At 37.3% G+C, this 21,747-nt stretch overlaps 1 protein-coding gene across 3 annotated transcripts in view; it reads right to left on the reverse strand.

Annotated features, from left to right (window-relative positions):
• Nucleotides 1-21,747, reverse strand: part of SYT1 (synaptotagmin 1) — a 533,780-nt gene that overhangs the window by 119,102 nt on the left and 392,931 nt on the right. For 2 of the 3 annotated variants that reach the window (XM_060305537.1, XM_060305536.1), the window contains 3 exons: nucleotides 20,061-20,183; nucleotides 16,139-16,306; nucleotides 12,312-12,479 (listed from right to left, as the gene is read on the reverse strand). In XM_060305537.1, coding sequence (XP_060161520.1) covers nucleotides 12,312-12,479; nucleotides 16,139-16,306; nucleotides 20,061-20,183 — 459 coding nt within the window. The remainder of the gene's footprint in view (nucleotides 1-12,311; nucleotides 12,480-16,138; nucleotides 16,307-20,060; nucleotides 20,184-21,747) is intronic. The other variant, XM_060305538.1, reaches the window with a different exon arrangement.

A 21,747-nucleotide genomic window follows, 5' to 3' on the forward strand; every position in this document is an offset into this window, starting at 1 on the left:
ATGAATCTCCCCCCCGCTCCCCCAAAGAGCAAGTGATTTTCTACTCAATGTATCTGTTTACTTGAGGAACTCATTTGGCATCAGACAGACCTGGGTTTGAAAAATAACTTTTTAAAGGCCACATACTGTAGAATTACGTTGATAGGCAGTGTCTAGATAGGCAGTGTCCATAGAGACAGAAAGTAGATCAATAGTGGCCTGGGGATGAGGGCTGGGAATGGGAGTGATTGCAAATGGGCACAAGGTTTCTTTTTGGGGTGATGGAAATGTTCTTTAATTAGGTTGTTCTGATAGTTGCACAACTCTATGAATTTTCTAAAAATCATTGGGGAAAAAACAAAAGTAAATTTCAAACACGTAAGTACATATCGTTCTACATTTTTCAACAGCATTTTACATATAAGGAAATGAGGCTCAGAGGGTTGATGGGATTTGGTGGGATCTGTCCTCATTTGATCCCTGCCACACGTTCTCCTAAGAGCTAATTACTGTGATGTGCAAAAGTCGTAAATACTTTCCTTCCAAGGAGCTTATACTCTTGTAGACAACAAAACAGGTAAACAAGGCATCTTTTTATGTAACGGCACAAAGCGGCTTGGCACTGACACTTAGAAAACAGGGATGTGTGTAATGAGGTGCCAGTCGTACGGTACAGTGGAAACAATACGCTGTGGGTTAAAGATCAAGGTGATGCTGAGTATTATCAGGGCACTTAGTGAGGATGAGGAAGAAAAAACTATAGAATCCCATTAGAGTAAGTATCAGTGCATTCCTGTATAGACACCAAGATGCATGTGGGACTTCTTGGGGGTAAAAAATGTTCTGCAACCTGATTGGAGTGGTGCTTATATTGGTGTATACAGTTGTGAAGACACATTGAACTGTACACTTCATATCTGCATTTTATTATATGTTGAGTTCTACCTCCATTAAAAAAAGGCATGACGTTGCTAGTCAAGGCACAGAAAAGAGCAAGGAAATGACTGGAGGAATCTCTGAGAATCTACCGTAGGAAGGCAGACTGCAAAAGGGAGTGGGTAGTTCTAATATTTAGAACATTGTTCTTGTGTCAGGATAAGCAACCCTAAAGCTTCTACCCTACGAGAGAGTACACTAGTAGAAAATGGCTTTGGAATCAGAAAAAGGGTGTCTGAATCCTGAGTTCTCACTGGCTAGCCATGTGGCCTGAGCCTGGGTTCTTCATCTCTCCAAGGGGTCTTAGTATTGACCTTACATCAAGAGGTGTGGTGGTGAAGAGCAGGATCCTGCAGACACATGTTCTGATTTAAAGGGAGACTGGAATATTTTGAGGAAATATCCCTCAACTTTGGAAACAGTATTGGGAGAGGATTCCCAGCATACATCAGTTCTGTTTCAGATGGAACCCCAGGTCAACCTAGAAACATCATGCTTCCATGATGAGGGTTTCAGTACCTGAAATAACATTTTTTTTTTAAACTGCTTTATTGAGGTTATACTTCACCTACCAGAAAATTCACCTTCTTGAAGGATACAATTCAGTGGATCTTAGTAGATTCAGAGTTGTGTTAACCATCACCACTATCTAATTTTAGAATACTTTCATCAGCGCACAAAGAAACTCATACCCACCAGCTGTCATTCCTCATGCCTCCTCCTCTACTGCCCCCCACCCCACCCTGCAACTCCCAGCCTTAGGCAGCCATTCATCTGCTTTCTGTCTGTGTGGATTTGGCTGTTCTGGTCTATCCATGTTGTAGCACGTATCAGTGCTACACTCTTTTTTATGGCTGAATAATATTCTACTGTATGACTATAGCATGTTTTGTCTAATTATTCATCAGTTGATGGAAATTTGAATTCTTTCCACTCTTTGGCAATTGTGAAAAATACTGCTACGAACATTCTTCTACAATTTTTTTGTGTGGAAATGCATCTCCACTTTGGGGGGCGAGTATAAACCTAGGAGTAGAATTGCTAGGTCATATGAATCCTCTCTGTTGAACATTTTGAGACACTGTTAAACTGTTTTCCGAAGTGGCTACACCCTTCAGAGCTGTGTGAGGGTTTCAATTTTGCCACGTCTTCACCAATACTTGTTACTGACAGTCTTTTTGATTTAGTAGGGCCTGGACTTTGAATTCTTTTTTTGTGGTGTCAGAGCATAGAGAAGTGCGTGGTCATTGGGGCCACACTGTGTTACTGCCACCTTCCACTCATGCGTGCTAAGCCTTACCCTGGATTGGCCTTGTGACCTCTTCTCCATGTCACCCCCAGTCTGTCTTCATCCACCGTTTCTCACACATGGGGGCTAAACTCGGATATCCTGTCTTTCATCAGAACTGTATGCTGATGTCCTCTGAACCCTAAGGCTGTCTCAGTCTCCTCACAAAAGAAAGTATATAAGTCTAGTGGTCAGAGCAGTGCTTTTTCAGTGGCAAGGAAATAAAGGCTCTGATCAGTGTCTTCCATAATAAGAAAACCTAGTATTTGTTGAGAGTTTATTAGGTGCCAAGTGTTGTTTAAGTGCTTTCAATGAATTATCTTTTAGAGTGTATCACAACTCATGGAGGTGGGTAATATTAATCCCATTTTACAGAAGGGTTAAGTAACAAGCCTAAGGACACCAATAGTAAGTGGAGTCATGGTTGGATACACATCGGTTGAGTCCAGGCTCAGAGCTTTTATCTACTTGTGGTACTGTCTCATAATTAAAGTACAATTGACTACGCTTAATGGGTCTGTTTATCTTCACCACAGTTTTTCTAGAAGCTAGTACAGTCCCTGGCTCACAAAAGAGCCCTAATAAATATATGTTGAATAAATGTGAAAGAATGAAGGAATAAAAGTAATTTGCAGCATTTAAGGCCTCTTGTTCACAATTGGAAAGAACCTTAGCCACGTGTAAAACAAGTAGGTTTGCATGTGTGTATGCGGGCTCCCTCTCTTTCATCCTTTAATTATTTAAGTTCTTGTTTATCAGCAAGTCCTCATTCTTCTCCCTTATTCTTTAGTACAAATAGTACAACTGAATTGCTGACATTTCATCTAATTGCAGGGTAACAGATTGTAATGGATTAAAGATTCACAATACAAACATTTGGCTTGCTCAAAGCGAGGCAGGAGTAAAGCAGAAGGTGAAAACATTTTATTTGAAGAAGTCACAAACAAGATAATAAAAAAAATTGTTCCAAACCATATGATGAACCACCAGAAAAGATGACATTGTACAAGATCCAAATGTGTGGAATTGGAGGACAGGACAGAACGAGACATTCTCCTGCATTGATGACGCTGCTTCCCACTCAGAATCCTCTTTGCTATTTCAATAATAAAACAACCAGATACAGGCAAGATTGCACTTGTCTATATCATTTTTCTCACCCTTGTTTTGTCTTCTATTCATTCCTATTTCAATTCCCACTCCTCACTTGATGCTCCTCCAATCTATATTCATGAAATCCATGCTTCTAAACCACTTTGCTGTATTTAAAGTTCGACTGAAAACTCTCACTCTTTAAATAAAAAAGAAAACTAACACCTACACTAGTTTCTATTAAAACAGATTTCCTTGGCACTACATGTATCCAGAAATTATATCTCTTGATGATTTTTCCTATAGTGACCCATTTGAGAGACTATATAATGATGTTGTTGCTCAAAACATTTTGGTCAGAGTCAGAATAGAAGTCTCACAAGAATATCCACTTCATTACTTGATCATAATAACTAAAACTATTTTACTCAGTTGGATCATCACCTTATAGGCCATACTTGGAAACAGCTTCTGACCATTTCAATCAAACTTACCTTTTAAAGACAGGCCACAACTGAGGACAGAGAGAAGACTATTGTATACTGAGAAAGACTTTTGGAGAGAGGGGCTGGAATTCAAAATATGTACCATATAGGCAGTACAACTGGAATAACTGGGTATCCTTCAAAGATGACTTCTCTGAAGGTGGTATGACTCATGCATGTTTGTAAAAGAAAATTTTTATTTTAATTTGTCCAACCGATTCCCTTGGAAATACTTATTTAAGCACTTGGGATGTTCCAGGCACAGTGCCAGGCACTGGGGATAAGAAGAGAAACAAGATTGGCAATATCCTTGGACTCACTGAGTGTTAGTCAATTAAGTAGCAATATGGCAGAGGAGAGAGAGAATGGGTTTGGGAGTCAGACCTAGGTCTAAATCTTTATTCTGGTGCTTACCTTCTGGGTGCACCGGGCCGATGGGGATTGGCCAATCCCAAACAGGGATCTGAAGAATGACCCCATAGGACTGCACCAAGGATTACCTGAGATCATGTGAGAAAAGCACTTAGTAGAGTGCTTGGCATAGAGGTGGGGCTGGCTTTCATATTCCAGCTCTTGTCCTTGGGAAGAACAAGTTTTACGAGCTTTATTTAGCGTCCTGAGTTTAGGTTGATCAGTCTGACATTGTAAGGGACAAACTGTCACTAAACTACTTCATTTAGTCTTCTTTCTCAGGATATCTGTTCAAGCTTTCACTCTACTTCTACCTGGGCCTGTCATTGGCGGTCTTAGCTCTGTCAGTTGTCTCTTGTTCACCTCTTAACTTTTGGAAGGCATTCTTAGTTTCCTTCTGCCTATTCAAAATCTACTCAGTTTTAAAGACTAGCTCACTTTTTTCAACTCTTCCACGGACCCTCCCTGTCCGTACCTTTTCTTTGCGCCTAAAACATACGGTGCCCAGTAATTTATACTTCAGATCTGGCTCTTTACAAAACTGCTTTTGTTAATTTTCATTACGAAATTTTGCTACAATTATTGACCGTTTCCCATATGTGAATCTTAATCTTCCATTCCATGCACTTTACAGTGGTAATTTCACAGATATTCAATATATGTTCTGAATAAATGAATGGGAATTTAAATTCTATTTAATGAATTTTTTTTATTGGAAAGCAAAATCCCTCTGCCTTCATTAAATTCATCAGCAATCATGAGTGAATAATAACATGTTTGTGTTAATGAGTACCTTTGAACTTTAGGGCTTTGTATCCTGGACAGGACCTTTGAATTTTAGGACTTTGTATCCTGGACAGGAATTCATGCTAAGTATTTATGAAATATTATGAAGAAGAAACAAAAATGCCATAGCTATTTACTGTTTTTTTTTTTCTTTTGCTGTGTTACATTTGCAGTGTATTATAATATTTGAGAGGGAAAATATATATGTAGATTTTAATCAGTTGAATGTTGTCAAAGAAAATTGACCAAATGTTGAAATTCCAAAATAAACAAGCCAAAGCTGAGGAAAAACTAATTTGTATCAGTTTGGTTTTGCTCTTTTTTGTTGTTGTTGCATTTAAGTTGAGTTTATAGCTACACTTGGAGGCTAAAGAGACTGAGAGACACTGTTTAAAGCAGATGGTATGGTGAAGTAGAAAGAGTGGTGAAGTAGAAAGACCGGTGTTTGAAGTTTAGCTCTGGCATTGGTTGTGTGAACCTGGACAGACTACTTAGACTTTCCTGGGCTCAGGTTTGTTTCTCCCCTCATTTTGTAAAACAGATTTAATATGCCACTTTTGAAGACTGTTGTGAAGTTTTTTTGTGGACACACAGTAGATTCTCAGTAAACAGTAGCTCTTATTATTATTGGTGTTTATAACTTAGGTAGAGAAGTTAAGGGAAGCTTTTAATAAGATGAATTTTGGAACCGAGGGAGCTGGGTTGGAAATCCAGGCCTCTGGGCCATGACAGCTGTGAAGGGGAGGGTAATGCAGTAGGTTAAGGTATGATAATGGGGGAACCATGGGAGGTCGTCAAAGGGCATTTTGAAAATGTCCAGGGTCTCTCCCTCCACTTAATTCTTTAGAGTCTAAATTTATTTTTTCTAGGGAATTCACAGCAAAAAAAAAAAAAAAAAAAAAAGGGCCAACTAAAGAATGTCGCTTGCTGTCTGGTTCTACAAGGATTGAGTCATTAGCTACTGGAGTTGCTGACCTTTAACATACCCTGAAAGGAGCTCAGGGTGGAGATCAGGAATGAGGCACTCTGTGCTCTGGGAAAACTGGCAGAACAAGGCTTTCAGATAGTTAGATATTTTCAGGAGAAAATCTTATGAACCCAAATTCTTGCATCTTCCCATACTTTAAAGCACTAAAATCGTTAACTGAGATATCTTTTCCTCGTGGCTAGTAGCAACCTTCTACAGAGATGTGCTTTTGCTTGCCAACCCTCTTTGCCAAGATCACGTATATACTAACCTCCCCCCTTATGTCCTCCTGAGAGTTCCTTGGAGCTATCTGAGAGGCTGTCTCTGGGGCTATAGTCCTCAGTTAAGTCCCCAATAAAACTGAAGCTCACAGTTCCCACGTTTTTATTTTAGCAGACAAATGATACCAAATTTTCATTTAGAATCTCAGTGAAGTGAGAATTTGTTTTCATCCATTTGTGCCTGAAAAGGCTTTTTAACTAGAAAGGCAATCAAATTACAGTCCTACACACTAGAAGGATATTTCCAGTTATTCTTTCCTATGATGTTTTTAGAAACCACATCATGAAGCCGACAATACTTATTATGCATAGCAATACAGTTATAATTGGTGATTGAAATTCTGACCAAACTCAGATGCAAGTAAACCACAGCTATGGCCAAAGACATATCAAGAAATCAAATGCAACTCTACTTAGTTTAAAGGGAAACTATTATGTTGCACGTACCACAAAATGGACACATAGATGCTAAGTACACTAAAATATATCATGGTCTTCATATAATATTATTGAATTGTTTTATATCTATTTTATTATAAATCTGACTAGCAACAAATATTCTAGATACAATAAACTTAGATTTTGTTCATATTCTTGGACTTCTCCTTGGAATTGATTCTTTCCCATTTCCCTCTGGGTAAATTTCCATGTTGCCAGAAGAGACTCAAATCAGAGCTTTAACTAAATCTTAACTTTAAATAAAAGTTAAATTAAGCTGAGCCACAAGCTCTCCGTGCATCATGGAAACAGGATAAAAAGGTTTATACAGAGGAAAGAGATCCTGAATAAGCCTTTACCCCTCACCTCCCCCCAAAAAATTAGTGAGAGAAACTCATCATTTTCATGACCATCAACAAAAACAATTAGAATGCTTTTGCTAAGCATCTATCTGCCTCCATTTGATATAAAAAGACTGAAAAGACAAAAGGGTACTAAATCACTTTCATCGTTTGGTGCTAAGATACTTTATTGATGGTTTTTCAGAATACTTTAGACTTCATTTGTAAAATAAGAACACAATTACCATAACATGGACTTTAAAATGGAAGTTTTGAAGCATCTCTCATGTATAATAAGCAACTCTGCCCCATTCATTAATTCGAAAATATTTTTTTACACCTACTGTGTGCTTGCCTCTGTGATTAAACTTGGTTTCACAGTTGGAAACAATAGATACGCTGCCTATAGTCCAGTGGGGAAGACAGACGATGAAGAAGTAAAAATAAGTATACCTTCCTGGAATGCCGGGGGTCAAAATGAGTGTCTTTGTTGCATTTCTCTAATGTGATAGTTTGTGAGTGACAAGGTAGATTCTTACGGGCTTCCATATTAAAGTTCCTGCACTTAACCTTTTATGAGGAACGAAAGTTCAGGGCACTAATTTGTTGTGCGGAGATTCTTGGAGGGCGTGAGCTACCAACTGACTGCTAAGTATACTTAGAAACAGCATCAGTTCTTTCATGATCCTTGGACAAAAGAGTTGCCATAAGGAATAATGACTTGAATGCATTCCAAAGGAATATCAAGTCACTTATCATAAGCTTAAAAAAACTTTGGATTTTTGATTGAATATGTATTCTCCAAATGCTTTTCTGTGAATTAAATGTTTTTCTAATTAGACTTAAAAATGTGAAGTTTTCTTGCAAAACTGATTTTCTATTAAGGCACTAAAGTAGTTTCTCTTCCCTTCTGCTTGGGTCCTAATTAAATTATGTCCCAACTTGTTTTAATTCAGCAATCAGTTTTTTTTCCATTTGTACTAGATTACAGAATCTCATTTAAAAATCACTCTTTAACGAATTCTACACAAAGCAGAGGTGATGGACATTTTCTAATGGAGACAAAATAGTACTGGTCAAGTTATGAGACAGACTCCTTAAAAAAAAGGGATCCAGTTGCATTCTGGTGGTATTTTATGCTGTTTTTAGGGATTAAAAAGTAGTAGTGGAAGGCATAGGGATGAAAAATTAGGAACAAATGCTAAAATAAAAAGGGTCTAAATGCTTTGAAGATGTACTTGATCCTGGGGTACAGGACTGATACAGTTGCTGCAATGATCGTAATTAAAATTCATTAAAAAAGAAAATGGAGTCATAGCTATTGATCATAATATTTGAAGTAATTAAGTAAAAATATTAAAAGAATGGATTACTCCAAATATCTGGAGGTTGGCTTCAGGTTTGACTTATGGATGACATAAATATTCTTGAATGATTAAAATGAAGAAAATCTTAAAAATTCACCAGGTAGCCTGAGGCTATACATGTTAGAAGCCTTTTGCCAGTGGAAGAACTGTATATACTGATTATAAAGGATGATGTTTGAGGCCTTAACCTGAAAAGGGGGAAAATTAAGACAATGGTTTTATGCGTAACCATCTCTTGAAACTCAAAGGACTTCTGTTTTAAAGAGACAAAAGGAAGAGAAAGGTTTAGCTGTCTTGCAAGGTCAGATTCCATCTTCACCTGTTAGCAGGTGGAAGGAGAGTGGGTCATCAGTCATGCAACATTAAACAAAAAAAAAATGGCTAGCGAACCTGAACTACTAGTAAGGGAGGGGACTTGGATTGTGTTAGTCATAAAAACGTCATAAAGTCAGGATGGAAACTTCAGCACAGAGGTTTTCTCCACGGGCTAGAATCTAACAATGGGAGTTGTGTGCTTGTTGAAGCTCTTCTGGCCTAATTTCTCTCTTCAACACCCCCTGTGTTTCAAACATGTGCTTAGTAACTTTTAGATAAGGCTCCTTTCCAGTTTCTCCCCAATTGCTCGCGTATTTAATTGCTTACTAAGATAACACATAATCCTTTAACTTACGTAATTGCTTCATCATCTTATGACTTTTATATTTTTTAACTTTAAACAACAAAGCCTACCCCATGCTATCAAAACCCTGGGGTTGGATCCTAGTGGGCTGTATTTAACCCGTTTAAATCCAAGTCTCTCCTTGAACAGACTATTAATGACTAGCGGTTCAGTTTCTAGATTCCAAAGCTGTTTCTTGAATTCGTTTTTCTCGCTTTCTTTGGTATCTTTCACTCATTGTGACATTAAAAAGAAGATTTAACACTTTAGAGGAAAGCAAAACAAAAATCTTAAACAAAATTGCTCATATAAAATGGAAAAAGAATTTTGTTTGAAACCGTGAGAACTAAAGTCAATCTAAGACTTCAGTTTATTCAAACAACTATAATTTTCTCTAGTTAGTGAACAGTAGCATGAAAAGACAGCACGTTATCAGAAGTAATTCTTTAGACATAAAATGTAATTGGAATCTTATTTATTAGGAGAAAGTTTATACCTGAATCTAGTTATCCAGAGATACTTTGTAAGCTAGACATCTGTTTTATAAGGTTTCCTATATCATGATAAAAGGAAATAGTCACTCAACTGAAAACCAAAAATTATTCCCAAGTAGATACCAAAGAGGAAAGGCTCCAGGGTTTAAAAGTATAGTTATAGAATTATTTCCCGTTAAAAATCTCCAGAGCCATTCAGTAAGTACAGTGGTGGTGAGGAAAAGAGTAGAGAAATACACATAGAGGAAAAAGAGTAGAACAAATAGGGAGATGAAAGCACAAGAAAGAAAGGACACAAAAAAGATTGGTCAAGAAGAAAGAATGGGAGATCTCTTGCTTGTTGAATATGTCAAATGGCAGACTCCACGCTAGGTACTTTATACTCTATCCTATTTAATTTGTAAAATAAGATAATGTTAGACCACTTACTAGATTAAAAAAAAAATACTGAAGTTTAGAGAGCATAAGTGACTTGTCTAAGATCTCTGAGCTAGTAAATGGATCCGTAGGGATTGAAACCCAGGAGTGTTTGATCTTAAAGGCAAGACTTTTACTAGAAATCAGTCTAGCTGGCAATAAGCAAGGCAAAAACTGGAGTGAGGGAGGAAAGTGAGGCAGCACTAAACTCCATGAAAGCAAGAGCAGTGTCCACCCTTTTCACGTTTCTTTTTTTTTTTTTAAACACCTGGCACAGTTCTAGGAATATAGCAGTACATAATAAACGTTTGCACAGGCTCCGGACGCGCAGGCTCAGCGGCCATGGCTCACGGGCCCAGCCGCTCCGCGGCACGTGGGATCTTCCCCGACTAGGGCACGAACCTGCGTCCCCTGCATCGGCAGGCGGACTCTCAACCACTGCGCCACCAGGGAAGCCCTGGTGAATCATTTTGAGTAAGTTGGATCACAAAATCTTTCATAGGGAGAGAAGATGAGGAGGAAGAAAGTTATAAAAGAGAGAAAACGGGCAATTCAGGGGGTGAGAATAAAAACGTGATTCTTTTTGGGCAGTCTACCTAAACTCGTAGATTCTAGCGTCATACCTGTCAGCTCAGTGTCAAGTATCAAACTCTGCCCGTATTCAAAGAATTTTTTAAAGAAGAAAATGGCTTGATGGATTACATTTCCTAACACAGACAAAAATATTTACCAACTTTTCAGAAGCCCAGGGGTGTAGTCTTGGAATCCCATACCATTTGATAGTGACTAGTTGGGGGGGGAAGGACATGAGCCATGCCCTCTGGACAGGTGGGCTTGTGAAGGACAAGTGGGTCCTATCTGGATACTCGACCAAGAAGCCAACCAATAATCAATTAACAAAAATCTATCAGTTAATAATACTTGTTATGGTCCCACCCCTATCCCCCAGCCACAAGGAACTTACAAAGTCAAATATGTCAATAAAATATAAAAATTCAGTGAAACAGGTCACTACTTTGTTAAATGACTAGCAACATTATGATTAAAGGATTAAATGTTTTTCACACAGATGTTGCATTTTAATATAGATATTGGTCTACTCATAGGGAAGAACTACTTAAATAAGTTGTAAAACTTAAAAACTCCATATTATCCTTGGGTGGTTCTATCCACAGGGGCAGTAAATCTATTTCAATATCCAAGAATCTAATTTTGACTAAACGTTTTCCTTCCAAAGAAAAAGCAGAGCTTAACTCAAATAATTTTGACTCGTTTTTTTTTTTTTTTACAACAAAGTAATAATTTTAGAGCACTAATAAAATTCAATTTCAGTATAGTAATAAATAAACCTGTTCTAAAACCTCAATAGTAATAATGGTTACAGAAAACCTTAGGTTGAAAGGATTCCCAGGTGATGTTCTTGGCTGAGTTTCTCTGAAGGCTTGGGTTACTTTCTGATTTCCCTGGTGGCCCCAAAGTGACCACACCTTACAGAATCCAAGGCGTCTAGTGATCCTAAATGACAAAGGCTGTTGGCAATCCCTTGGGTAATTATAAACCCATGTTAGGAACAAAAAAATGGCTGGAAAAGGAGTTGCTTTAGGAATTCAGAGAAGCTAAGAATTGTTTGCTTTTCTGGTTTTGGCCTGTTGAGACACTGGCTCAGAAAAGCACTAGTGTCAGGCTGGCATAGCATAATCAAATAGAATTGATTATTATGCAGTTTAAATGCACTAAGGCTACTGAAATTCCCTTCTTTAAATCACAGAAAAATCCTGGGCTAACCTATTAAAACTGGGGCAAAACAATGTGAAGAATACTGTAAAAATGTGAGTCACTTAAAAAGTGGATTTAATATCTGCCTTTGTGAATTTTATTTGACGTTTTACCCATTGTGCTCTGATATCTTTAGGAGAAACAATGAACTGTCTATAATATGCAGAAATAATCAAGGAAAAAGTGCCATTTCATTTCTATTTAATAGCTATATAATCTATGTAGAAAACAAAGTCTTTGTGGAAAAATACAAAGGAAAAGATGACTTTTCACTGTCCTTTTAAAGAAGCAGATTGTGTGTGTGCGTGTGTGTAATTTCTAAGCTTTTAGAAGTGGTGTGTTTGTCTGTCTGTCCCCTCAACCCCAGGGAATTATCTGTAGACCTGCACAAACCTTTGTTTTCTTTCAAATAAGACCCAGAAGATCAGTATACTTTTTTACGAGGTTATGCAATCCCCTGACCCTATTTTGCTCACTGTCAGAAGCTGGAGGGCCACATCACTCACGTCACCCCAGCAGCTCTCAATAGGTTAGTATGAGAGTAGCAACTGGCGAGTACGGCTTGTCACATTAGAAATGCTAATGTTTTTCTTACCTCTTCCTTCTCTGCACTTTGCAGATCACGCCACTCCTCAGTTACGTGACCGAAATCCACTGTGTTCATGGGGACTTTAAATTCCCCAATGATGTCATGCTTGGAGAAACGATCAAAATCATAGACAGCCATCACCAGAGTTTTGCCACCCAATTCCGAATATGGCACCTAAATAAAAAGATGAGGACAAAATATCTGGTCACAAAAAATGCTTAAAACATGTTACCTGTTTATAGTCTTTAATTTTAATATTTATGTTGGATAAACAGAACAGGGAGATACTTGTGCTTTGGGGTTTTTTTCCTTAAATTGAATCATTTAACTAACTGCTTGGGGCTTAAATTACTTGGGAGAAAATGAGGACTTACCATAGTGATTTATCACTTTATCCCAAAGTTCTAGAAGCTGTTAGTATTATTAATAATAGCTCATACTATTAGTCAGGCTAGAAACACTTCAAGGTTAATATACGAATAAACCAAGCCAATTGCACTTGACTATATAAATAAGTTTTTCTTGTAGAATATTTTGTTGTCATTTTTATGATAAGTTATACTGTCAGGGTGCAACTTAACCGGGTAGATAAGTTGTTTCAAAAGTTCTACTAACTCTTTCATTTTTAAAAGAAATTTTATTGGAGTATAGTTGATTTACAAAGTTGTGTTAGTTTCAGGTGTACAGCAAAGTGAATAAGTTATACACACACATATGTCCACTCTTTTTTTAAAATAAATTTATTTTATTTTTGGCTGCGTTGGGTCCTCGTTGCTGTGCACGGGCTTTCTTTTAGCTGTGAGCAGGGGCTGCTCTTCGTTGCGGTGTGTGGGCTTCTCATTGCGGTGGCTTCTCTTGTTGTGGAGCACGGGCTCTAGGCGCATGGGCTTCAGTAGTTGTGGCACACGGGCTCAGTAGTTGTGGCACACGGGCTTAGTTGCTCCGCTGCATGTGGGATCTTCCCGGACCAGGACTCGAACCCATGTCCCCTGCATTGGCAGGTGGATTCTTAACCACTGCACCACCAGGGAAGCCCCCCACTCTGTTTTTAGATTCTTTTCCCATATAGGCCATTACAGAGTATTGAGGAGAGTTCCCGCTCTTTCAGGCCATTTGGATGTCATAGTTTAATGGAGCAGTGATATGTGAACAGGCATGCAAGGAGTCTGCAAGGACTTGAATGAAATTCACAAGGTGCCTCACCTATTCCTTAAAATAAGTTACTGATTGACAAGAGCTGACTAGAAAATTGCTGTTTTGAATATCAGAGATGCATTATAATCTAGATCTTGAAGTTCATTCTTAGGTACGACACTCTTTAGGATGAGCAGTGGCAAAAGGCCAAGAACTGATGAATTCTCCAGCTGTTCAAATATAACTGGGACAGATGCTATGGGTTGGGATATTTATTAGTGACATTTTTAATATTCAGAGAAAGCAGGGCAATCCAGGTAAGCTACACTTCAGTAACCGGGAAGAAATGCCTAATTAAGAAATTGTTCAGACTTGTATTGAAGGTTTGATCAACTTTCAGACACTTGCTATTATTTTATCAGTGTAAATAGTTGTGTTATGCTCCAGCAAACATTTCTCAATTAACTCTGTATATTAAGAAGGAAAGGAGAAGGAAGAATATTTGACTGCATATATACAAGAAATTTTGGTTTTTCCAAAGAGTTTTTATTTTATATCATTTGTCATCTATTTGGAATCAGATTAAAATACTATGATTAAAAACTAGGCACAGCACATTTTCTACTTTAGAGTGAAAAAATAAACCCTTCCAAAGAGCCAGTTTTGAAAGGAAGAAATAAGGAATTTTAGAGTAGGGATGAACTCTTGAAAATTTCATCTGATTTCTGAAATCTCTCTAGATTTTTTGGTGATTGTACTGAAAGGGCATTAGTCAAAAACTTGAGCTTGAGGTCAGGCAGGTCTGGGCCTGGGTTCCCCCTTTTTCCCACTGATGGCGCTGGGACAAGTAAATAAACCTCGGCTTTTTCATCCATCAAAAAGTGATGATAACAGTGTCTATTTCACAGGGGCTGGTTGAGGCCAAACGAATACATGTAAAGCATTTAGCACAGTGCTGGTACACAGTAGGCACTTAATAAATATTTACTGTTTGAATGATGAGTAGCTCTTTCAAATGGTAGTTTGTTGTGGAGAAAAGGAGCATTTCATGTGGGGCATGTCAAGTTCATGTTCAGTGGATTTGAACTCAATTTTAAAGCCAATCCTCTTTAAACTGTTTTGCTTCCATTCTTGTATCATACAGCCTATTGGCATTTAAGATGCATAATCTACAAGGCCTACAAGGAAAAATTAACTAGTTCCTAGAAACGGTGGTATATTTCTCAAATCTATCAAAATATATTGTACTTTGGATTGATTTATGATGTGATCAACACTCCTGAAGTAAAATGGAACCTATTAAATTTTATAGGCAATTTCAAAATCTCAATGATTATAATTCTTGAGGTTATAGACATTACTAAAAATTATTAGCAATACACTTTTTTAAAAGAAATGACATATAGATAACTCAAAAACAAAGCCCCACAATATTTCAAATAATTTAAGAATGTGCTGACTAAATTGTGGTTAGAAACTACTGACCTAAATTAAGATCAATATATGGTCAAACAGAAGGATTGTAATTACCTTTTGCAATATTTTTTTGTTTCGTTTTCACTTATGTCCTGTGGTATATTGACCCTAATGATTAGTTCTTCATAAGCTGGTTTTTACTGCTACTCTACATTAACTATCTGGGTTTAGAAAAGTATAGATTTTAAACAGAGTTGCTGACAGTAGATGAGGGATTTTTTTTTTTGTCTTAAAAACTCTAATTTTAGAGTGAATAGAAAGATACCGCTCTTTTACAAAATTGGAAACAAGGTTCATGGGAATGACTCACGCCCTCAGTTTCATCCATTTATTTCATACCAGGATGTTTGCTAATGTCAGGTGCGTGCTATCGCTAAGGCTGACTGGTAGACAGGTGATTCTGAATCTGCTCCTCGGCATATTCACAGACATGTATTGTTTTAAGTAATGCATTTCAAAAAATTTCACGTGTTAAACATGTCTACCAAAAGACTGTTTTTATGCATGATTTCGAGAACTACAGAGACTACTCGTATATGCAGAGATGCCTGAGACCTGCCAAGCACCTTTTCCTGCTAAGTTATTATGTGGCCAGAATTCCTCTTTGTTACTGCTTGTTAATTGAGGTGTCTCAACAAGATGAGGAACACCAGGGAAGAGCCAAGAGTAAGAGGAAAATGCTAGAGATGGAAAAAAACAATAGGTTCATATTCTTTTTATTGGTGGGTTAAGCAGAATGTTTTAGAATACTTAAATTTCCCCTGTACACAAAAAATTTTGCAACGAGAGTAATACCTCATTGTACCATTTAAATAGTGTTGCACAGCTTACTTTATTCTGTGGTCGTGATTTATTTTCAGGAACTTGGAAACCTGGAAAAAGTTTACAGTTCTTTTGGCTTTATTTTAGAGAGGGGGGAAACGTTCAGGTCCACAGACACACTTGAAGCTGAACTCACTTTTTAGATACGAATGACATCCTAGTTCTATCCCAGTCCATATTCTTTTCTGAAATAGCTGAGCTGAATCCTACTGGGACCAAATTTTAATGCAATAGAGAGTCCTCATTACATTGAAGATAAGAATCTTAAATATTCTGAATAGAATCATTTGTGAGTCTCTGAACAAGTGGTCAAGTGGTCTCTATATGTGTCAGGATGAGATCAGTCTGTTATCTAGAACAACAGAGGACAAGTTCATTAGGAAGTACAAAAAAAAAATTACCTTGAAAGTAAATTGCTCGTTGAAGACAGGATTAAGGGTCTTTCGGTGGACTTTTGTCTCAAATTTCTTCTTTTTATCTGGCAGCAGAAACACCTTCACATAGGGATCAGATGTGCCCCCCATGTCTAAGGCGGGCAGCTCGGCAGCCTGAATGATTCCTACCAGCAGCTGAAATGAGAGGCAGGATACAGCAAACACTGGCATTGGTGGACATGTTGGAAAAGATTGATGTGTTCACACTGCTGCATATTGTGATTTTTCCCTTTTGTTCTTTGCTTTTAATAAACTTTTATTCTCTTCTGAATCTGAGCACAGAAGGCAAATGAAGTGAGCTGCATAGACTTCAGAAACCCAATTATGACAGATGCAGGCTCTAGGAAGCCTGGTTTTAAACACAAAAGAGGCTTTTAAAAGGTTGCTGATTACAGTTAAATATGGAATTCATGTTTGCAAAAGGGTTGCAATCAAATAACTTTCCAGTTGCTAAAAGCCCTTGTGCATTATTTTTCTTTCCAGGGCATGATTTGTAAGTGGAAAGAAATTGTTAAACAATCACAAGCTTGTAATTATAAAGTAGGAAATTCTTATTTTGAACCAAAGCCCCAGAGCAGCTAAATAGAAATTTTCTTAGAATTTGGTAGCTTTTTGAGATAAAAATAAGATTTTCAAGTTTCTATCATATTTGACCTTTACTTGGGTACTGGCTCCTTCTTGTTTTAACTTAGAGTAAAATGATTATTGTATATTAAATTCTGTGTTAAATATAGGACATGGGGTCAAAGAAATATAATTTTAGCTTCATATAAAGGAAGGGGAGATTACAGTTATGGTTTTTAATGCTAAGTGACTAAGTTTCTGATATTTTTCAAATACAGCAGAAATCTCTGCATTTCTTCACGTCTGGTTTTCTCAGTGATACATTCCTATCTCTTATTAGAAATGCGGGTATTGGCTGGCACTGATAATGTTTTTGCAAAGGAAACAGAAGGTGTGAGCAGACTCTTCTGATGCCCTGCCATCAGACATGCTGTGTCAACAGACTGGTTTAGATCCATATGGGAAACAAAAGTAGACTCCCTTATTGTTATTCAATGTATATACCCTTCAGAAAATGCAGTCACATCATAGCTGTTCACATCAGGGTCTGAAATGTTGAGTCTGTACCTTTTCCACCAATAGAGTGGAAAAGCAAGTCACCTCCTTGAAAAAGTCACATCCACTTTCTACAAAATGGACCCACCATGTGCACTTTGGCTAGTTGGCTCAAGTTTTAACCTAGACCAATACCCTTAAAGATTGTTGTTTCCATCTTAATGCTTCAAGATCTTTGTGACTTCATCATACAACAGTAGCAATAAGAATGCTGGATTGTAGGTATACAAAACGTAGACCGATGGTCAAAGAATGGTTAAAATAGACATCAGCTTATAAAGACATGATTAGTAAAGCAAACAGTTCATCTCTAGGTTTGCCAAGTTGGTATTTGGAATTTGCCTTTGGATAGCAATGTGAATAAGCAAGATTATATTCTCTCCTCACTTTTTGTAATACTTTTTCTTTGGGGCAGGGAAAGCACTAGTGATATAGCCTAAACTCTTTCAAACTTGATCATCTGTACTTTAAAGATTTGGGGGTATCTTGTTGATAGAGGTGGAATTACTTCTCCCAACCCCCCTCTGACTTCTGCTTGAGAGATAAGTATCACATTTCTCTCCACCATGAAGGATTCTTAGAGGACTTTTAGGATTGTCTTTTAGTTTTGGTAAGCAGGTGTGTATATTTGATTACAGCCTTATCTACGAAATTCCTCAGACTTTATCTTCCATGACTCATAGGAATCATTTTATAAATCAGATTAGCGGAGACCATTTGGAAGAATAAATGCATACTATTAAAATAATTTATCAGGTAGAATACCCTAGATCATCTGAATGAAATACCTTCTAAAATGGGTTTGCTAGAAAAGGAAGAGTAAATGCATTCGAATTATATTTGAGTAAAAAAAATTCAGTGCTGTATTCTTAAAAATACTACCTTATAAAATGTTACTTAGAGTACTCAAAGCCAACATAGAAGTTTCAAAATTATGACTAACCAAGATGAGATCCACTAGATTTCTACTGGAAAATATGAAAGTAGAATAAATTAGTAGAAAATTGTTGGCTACATATATAAAGGCAGGTTACACTTCTGGAAAAGATGTTTTGTGTTAAGATAATGTAAGTTGACCTTGACCTTCTCTAGAATACATAAATAATAGGCAGTTTTGCTCTCAACCAATCCCTAATGATCAAATTTTGGTAGAAGCGATAAAAATGACCTCAAATGCCCTATTTAATTAACTAGAAATGATATACCTATAATTCTGTATAATTCCATACCTATTAGCTTGTATCTATAACCAACATGCAGTTTTCTGGAACGTATTATAAAGTAATGAGCCAGGGCTGTAATGAAGCTAACTAAATACAATTATTTATTATATGGTGGTACGTATCAATATGTTCCTTTTGAGGAACCCTCTGGACACTTCAAAAAGTGAAGACATTATTTGAACAGTCAATTCCTAAATAAAGTCCAGAATTTCTGCCATTGTTTAGAGCTCACGGTATTACTGACTTCGGACATAAGTCACCAAAGCTGAGTATTGGTGTTTGATTTATTTATTGTTGATTCCTCATCAAACTAGACATAATTAACACATGCTGCATTAGGTAGTAACTGTATTTACATCTATCAAGTTCTTCCCCACCCCGAAAGGTCAGTGAACTGATCAAACTGGAGAAATCGATTTAAAGCTCTCCTAGTCGGAAGAGAACTGTGTCTTATAGATTTTTAAGAGCCTGATCTCTAACTCAGCTAATTCTTATCTAGCTTTTAAATTCTTGAACAGTTCAGAAGGTAAAGAGACATCTTCATCAAAGTCATGGGTCCTAGAAGGTCTTTTTTTTTTTTTTTTTTTTTGGTACGCGGGCCTCTCACTGTCGCGGCCTCTCCTGTTGCGGAGCACAGGCTCCGGACGTGCAGGCTCAGCGGCCATGGCTCACGGGCCCAGCCGCTCCGCGGCATGTGGGATCTTCCCGGACCGGGGCACGAACCTGTGTCCCCTGCATCGGCAGGCGGACTCTCAACCACTGCGCCACCAGGGAAGCCCCTAGAAGGTCTTTTTAGGTAGAGTGTTTTTTTTTTTTTTAACATTTATCTTGGAGCTACCATTATAGCAGGCAGTTAATAAAAGCCTGCTAGTATTATCATTCATCTAGGGGGCACTTCACGGCTTTTAAAGCAGGAAGGACTGTTTTGATGCAACCTTTAGTTCCTTGTCACTTTTCCGGAAGCAGGGCAGCATGCAAAGGCATTAGAAATCAAGTTGATGGTCTTTCTACTTTTCTAGAGCCGTTAACTCATTTGTGCTAGGAGGTTTAGCCAGTATCATATTACATAAGGCATTCTTGCCATTGAAATTCATGGAAAGTCAATTTTTTAATCTTTGATTCCTCATCAGATGGTTAATTTTTGTTTGAAGACTTTGGCTTAATTGGTGGTCTAACTCAAAGGTCCCTTGCCCTGTTTGGAGCTAAATCCATGAATTCCAAGGAAGATTGTTGTAGCTCAGCCTGAGGGATCTGTGACTGGGAGCTCTCAGAATCAGACTGATGGCTTCAAGTTAATTTGTATTCTGCCTGCCTGCTGTAAGTGCCATAAGTAGATGTAATCGGCTGAACACTGTGGATTCTAATTACCAGAAGTTAAATTAGCAAGTAGGGGACCGCCTGTACTTAGAAATGATTTCATCAATAGCTTTGATAATTGCATTTTCCCCTCGTAGCAAACCAAATGTTTTAAGAAGTATCTTGTTTCAATTTCTAGTTGGTAATTTCAGAAAACGTAATGGAATTACAAGACATTTTCCCCCTCAGACCTGGTTATTCTGGAAATCATAATCCAGTGAATATTGAAGTTTTCCCAATTTCTCCTCTTCTTTGGGTTCTTCTTTTTCTTCCCCATCAGTCAATCCAGTTTCAGCATCATCATCCTTCAGGGCCTATGAGTAGGGAAATGGATCATATGTGAATTCAAATGAATTTTCATCAGAACTCAAATGACACTGGGCCTGTGGTTATACTTCCAAGCTGTTAGAAGCAAGCACTGAGATGCTGTAAATCTCCATTTGTCTGACACACATTCACATCTGCTGCTTACATATTTTTTTAAAATTCCATTTGTGCACGGAATTTTTCCCCCCAATCAGCAAGCAACATGGAAGCAATGGAAATAGCCCCTCAGAATATTGCAAGCAAAAAATGTAAAGTTGTTGCAAAGAAAACGTCAACTTTTGTGTTATATTTGGCTCTGATAAAATCGCTTCTTTCGGAGGTATGATAAACATGCTATTAACCAGGCCAGTTTTCACATTCATGTAGTTTAAAAGAGATCTTAAGCATCATGTAAAACATCCTTGTTACATGCAGTGGAGTAATTTATATGAAATGGGTGGCCTTTTCTTGCCTTGTTTCCTATGAAAAAGATAGTTGAGTAAGTGATTCTTAGAAAATTGTAATTTCCTGAGTTTTGCGTATACGTTTGTAATGGTTATGGGAAAAGAGGAAAAGAAACCATGCCACCAGCAAATGCATGTTTAGAGAAAAATCTACCCCAGTTCCAGTTTAAGTTTACTGTTTTACTTTCATAACAGCTCCACAGAAAGCTAGGCTGAATTAAATTGACTTACGGGTCTGTTTGATAGCAAAAGGTAAAAGGAGTTATGTTTGCAATTCTGTCAAGCTGAAATTAGCATAAAAATTAATTTTGTGGTAACAAGCAAAAATCATGGCACAGAATTCTCAAAATTGAGTTTAAACCAATTGAATGTTCCTGATAACCTAAAACTTAAGTGTAATATAAATTGAAACACTAGAAAGCTCATAATTTCATAAAATTCATTCAAATGGTCCTCTTTATTAAAAATAAAAATATATAATGTATTTTCCCAATTAATGCAAAAAGTTTGCTCAAAAAAATCAAAGGTTATAAAGATTATAAATATTAGAAGTTTTGTTTCTAGGGGGTGTGCATTCTTATTGCTTTAAAGAATTAGAAAAAAATTAGAAATCTATAAATAGTTATTCGAAATGAAAAATGATAAAATGTTACGTTTTCCTGAACACTATTGAGGTTGAAAATTTAAAAACCTTTATATGAACTATTTGTATTATTTCTTCTGGGGACTACCTGTGTAATAATCTTTTGTATAATATGTATATATAATACATCCTTTGCTAATTTTTCTATTGGGTTGTTTGCCTCTTAGTGATTTGTAGAGACTCTGTATTTTAGTGGTCTCAATCTTTTTGTTGTTATATACTACAAATATTCTCTCTTAGGTTTTGGTTATGGTATTTTCATTGCCTTTCTTTGTGTGTGTGTTACTATAGAATCTCACAAAATTGAAGATAAGACATATGAGTGGTAGGCTGCTTTATATCTCTGACAAAGCAAAGCAAAATAATTTTTTTTTTTTTTTTTTGCGATACGCGGGCCTCTCACTGTTGTGGCCTCTCCGATTGCGGAGCACAGGCTCCGGACGCGCAGGCTCAGCGGCCATGGCT

The sequence above is a fragment of the Globicephala melas genome, chromosome 10 (genome assembly GCF_963455315.2).
Source record: "Globicephala melas chromosome 10, mGloMel1.2, whole genome shotgun sequence".
In the NCBI taxonomy this organism is placed as follows: domain Eukaryota; kingdom Metazoa; phylum Chordata; class Mammalia; order Artiodactyla; family Delphinidae; genus Globicephala; species Globicephala melas.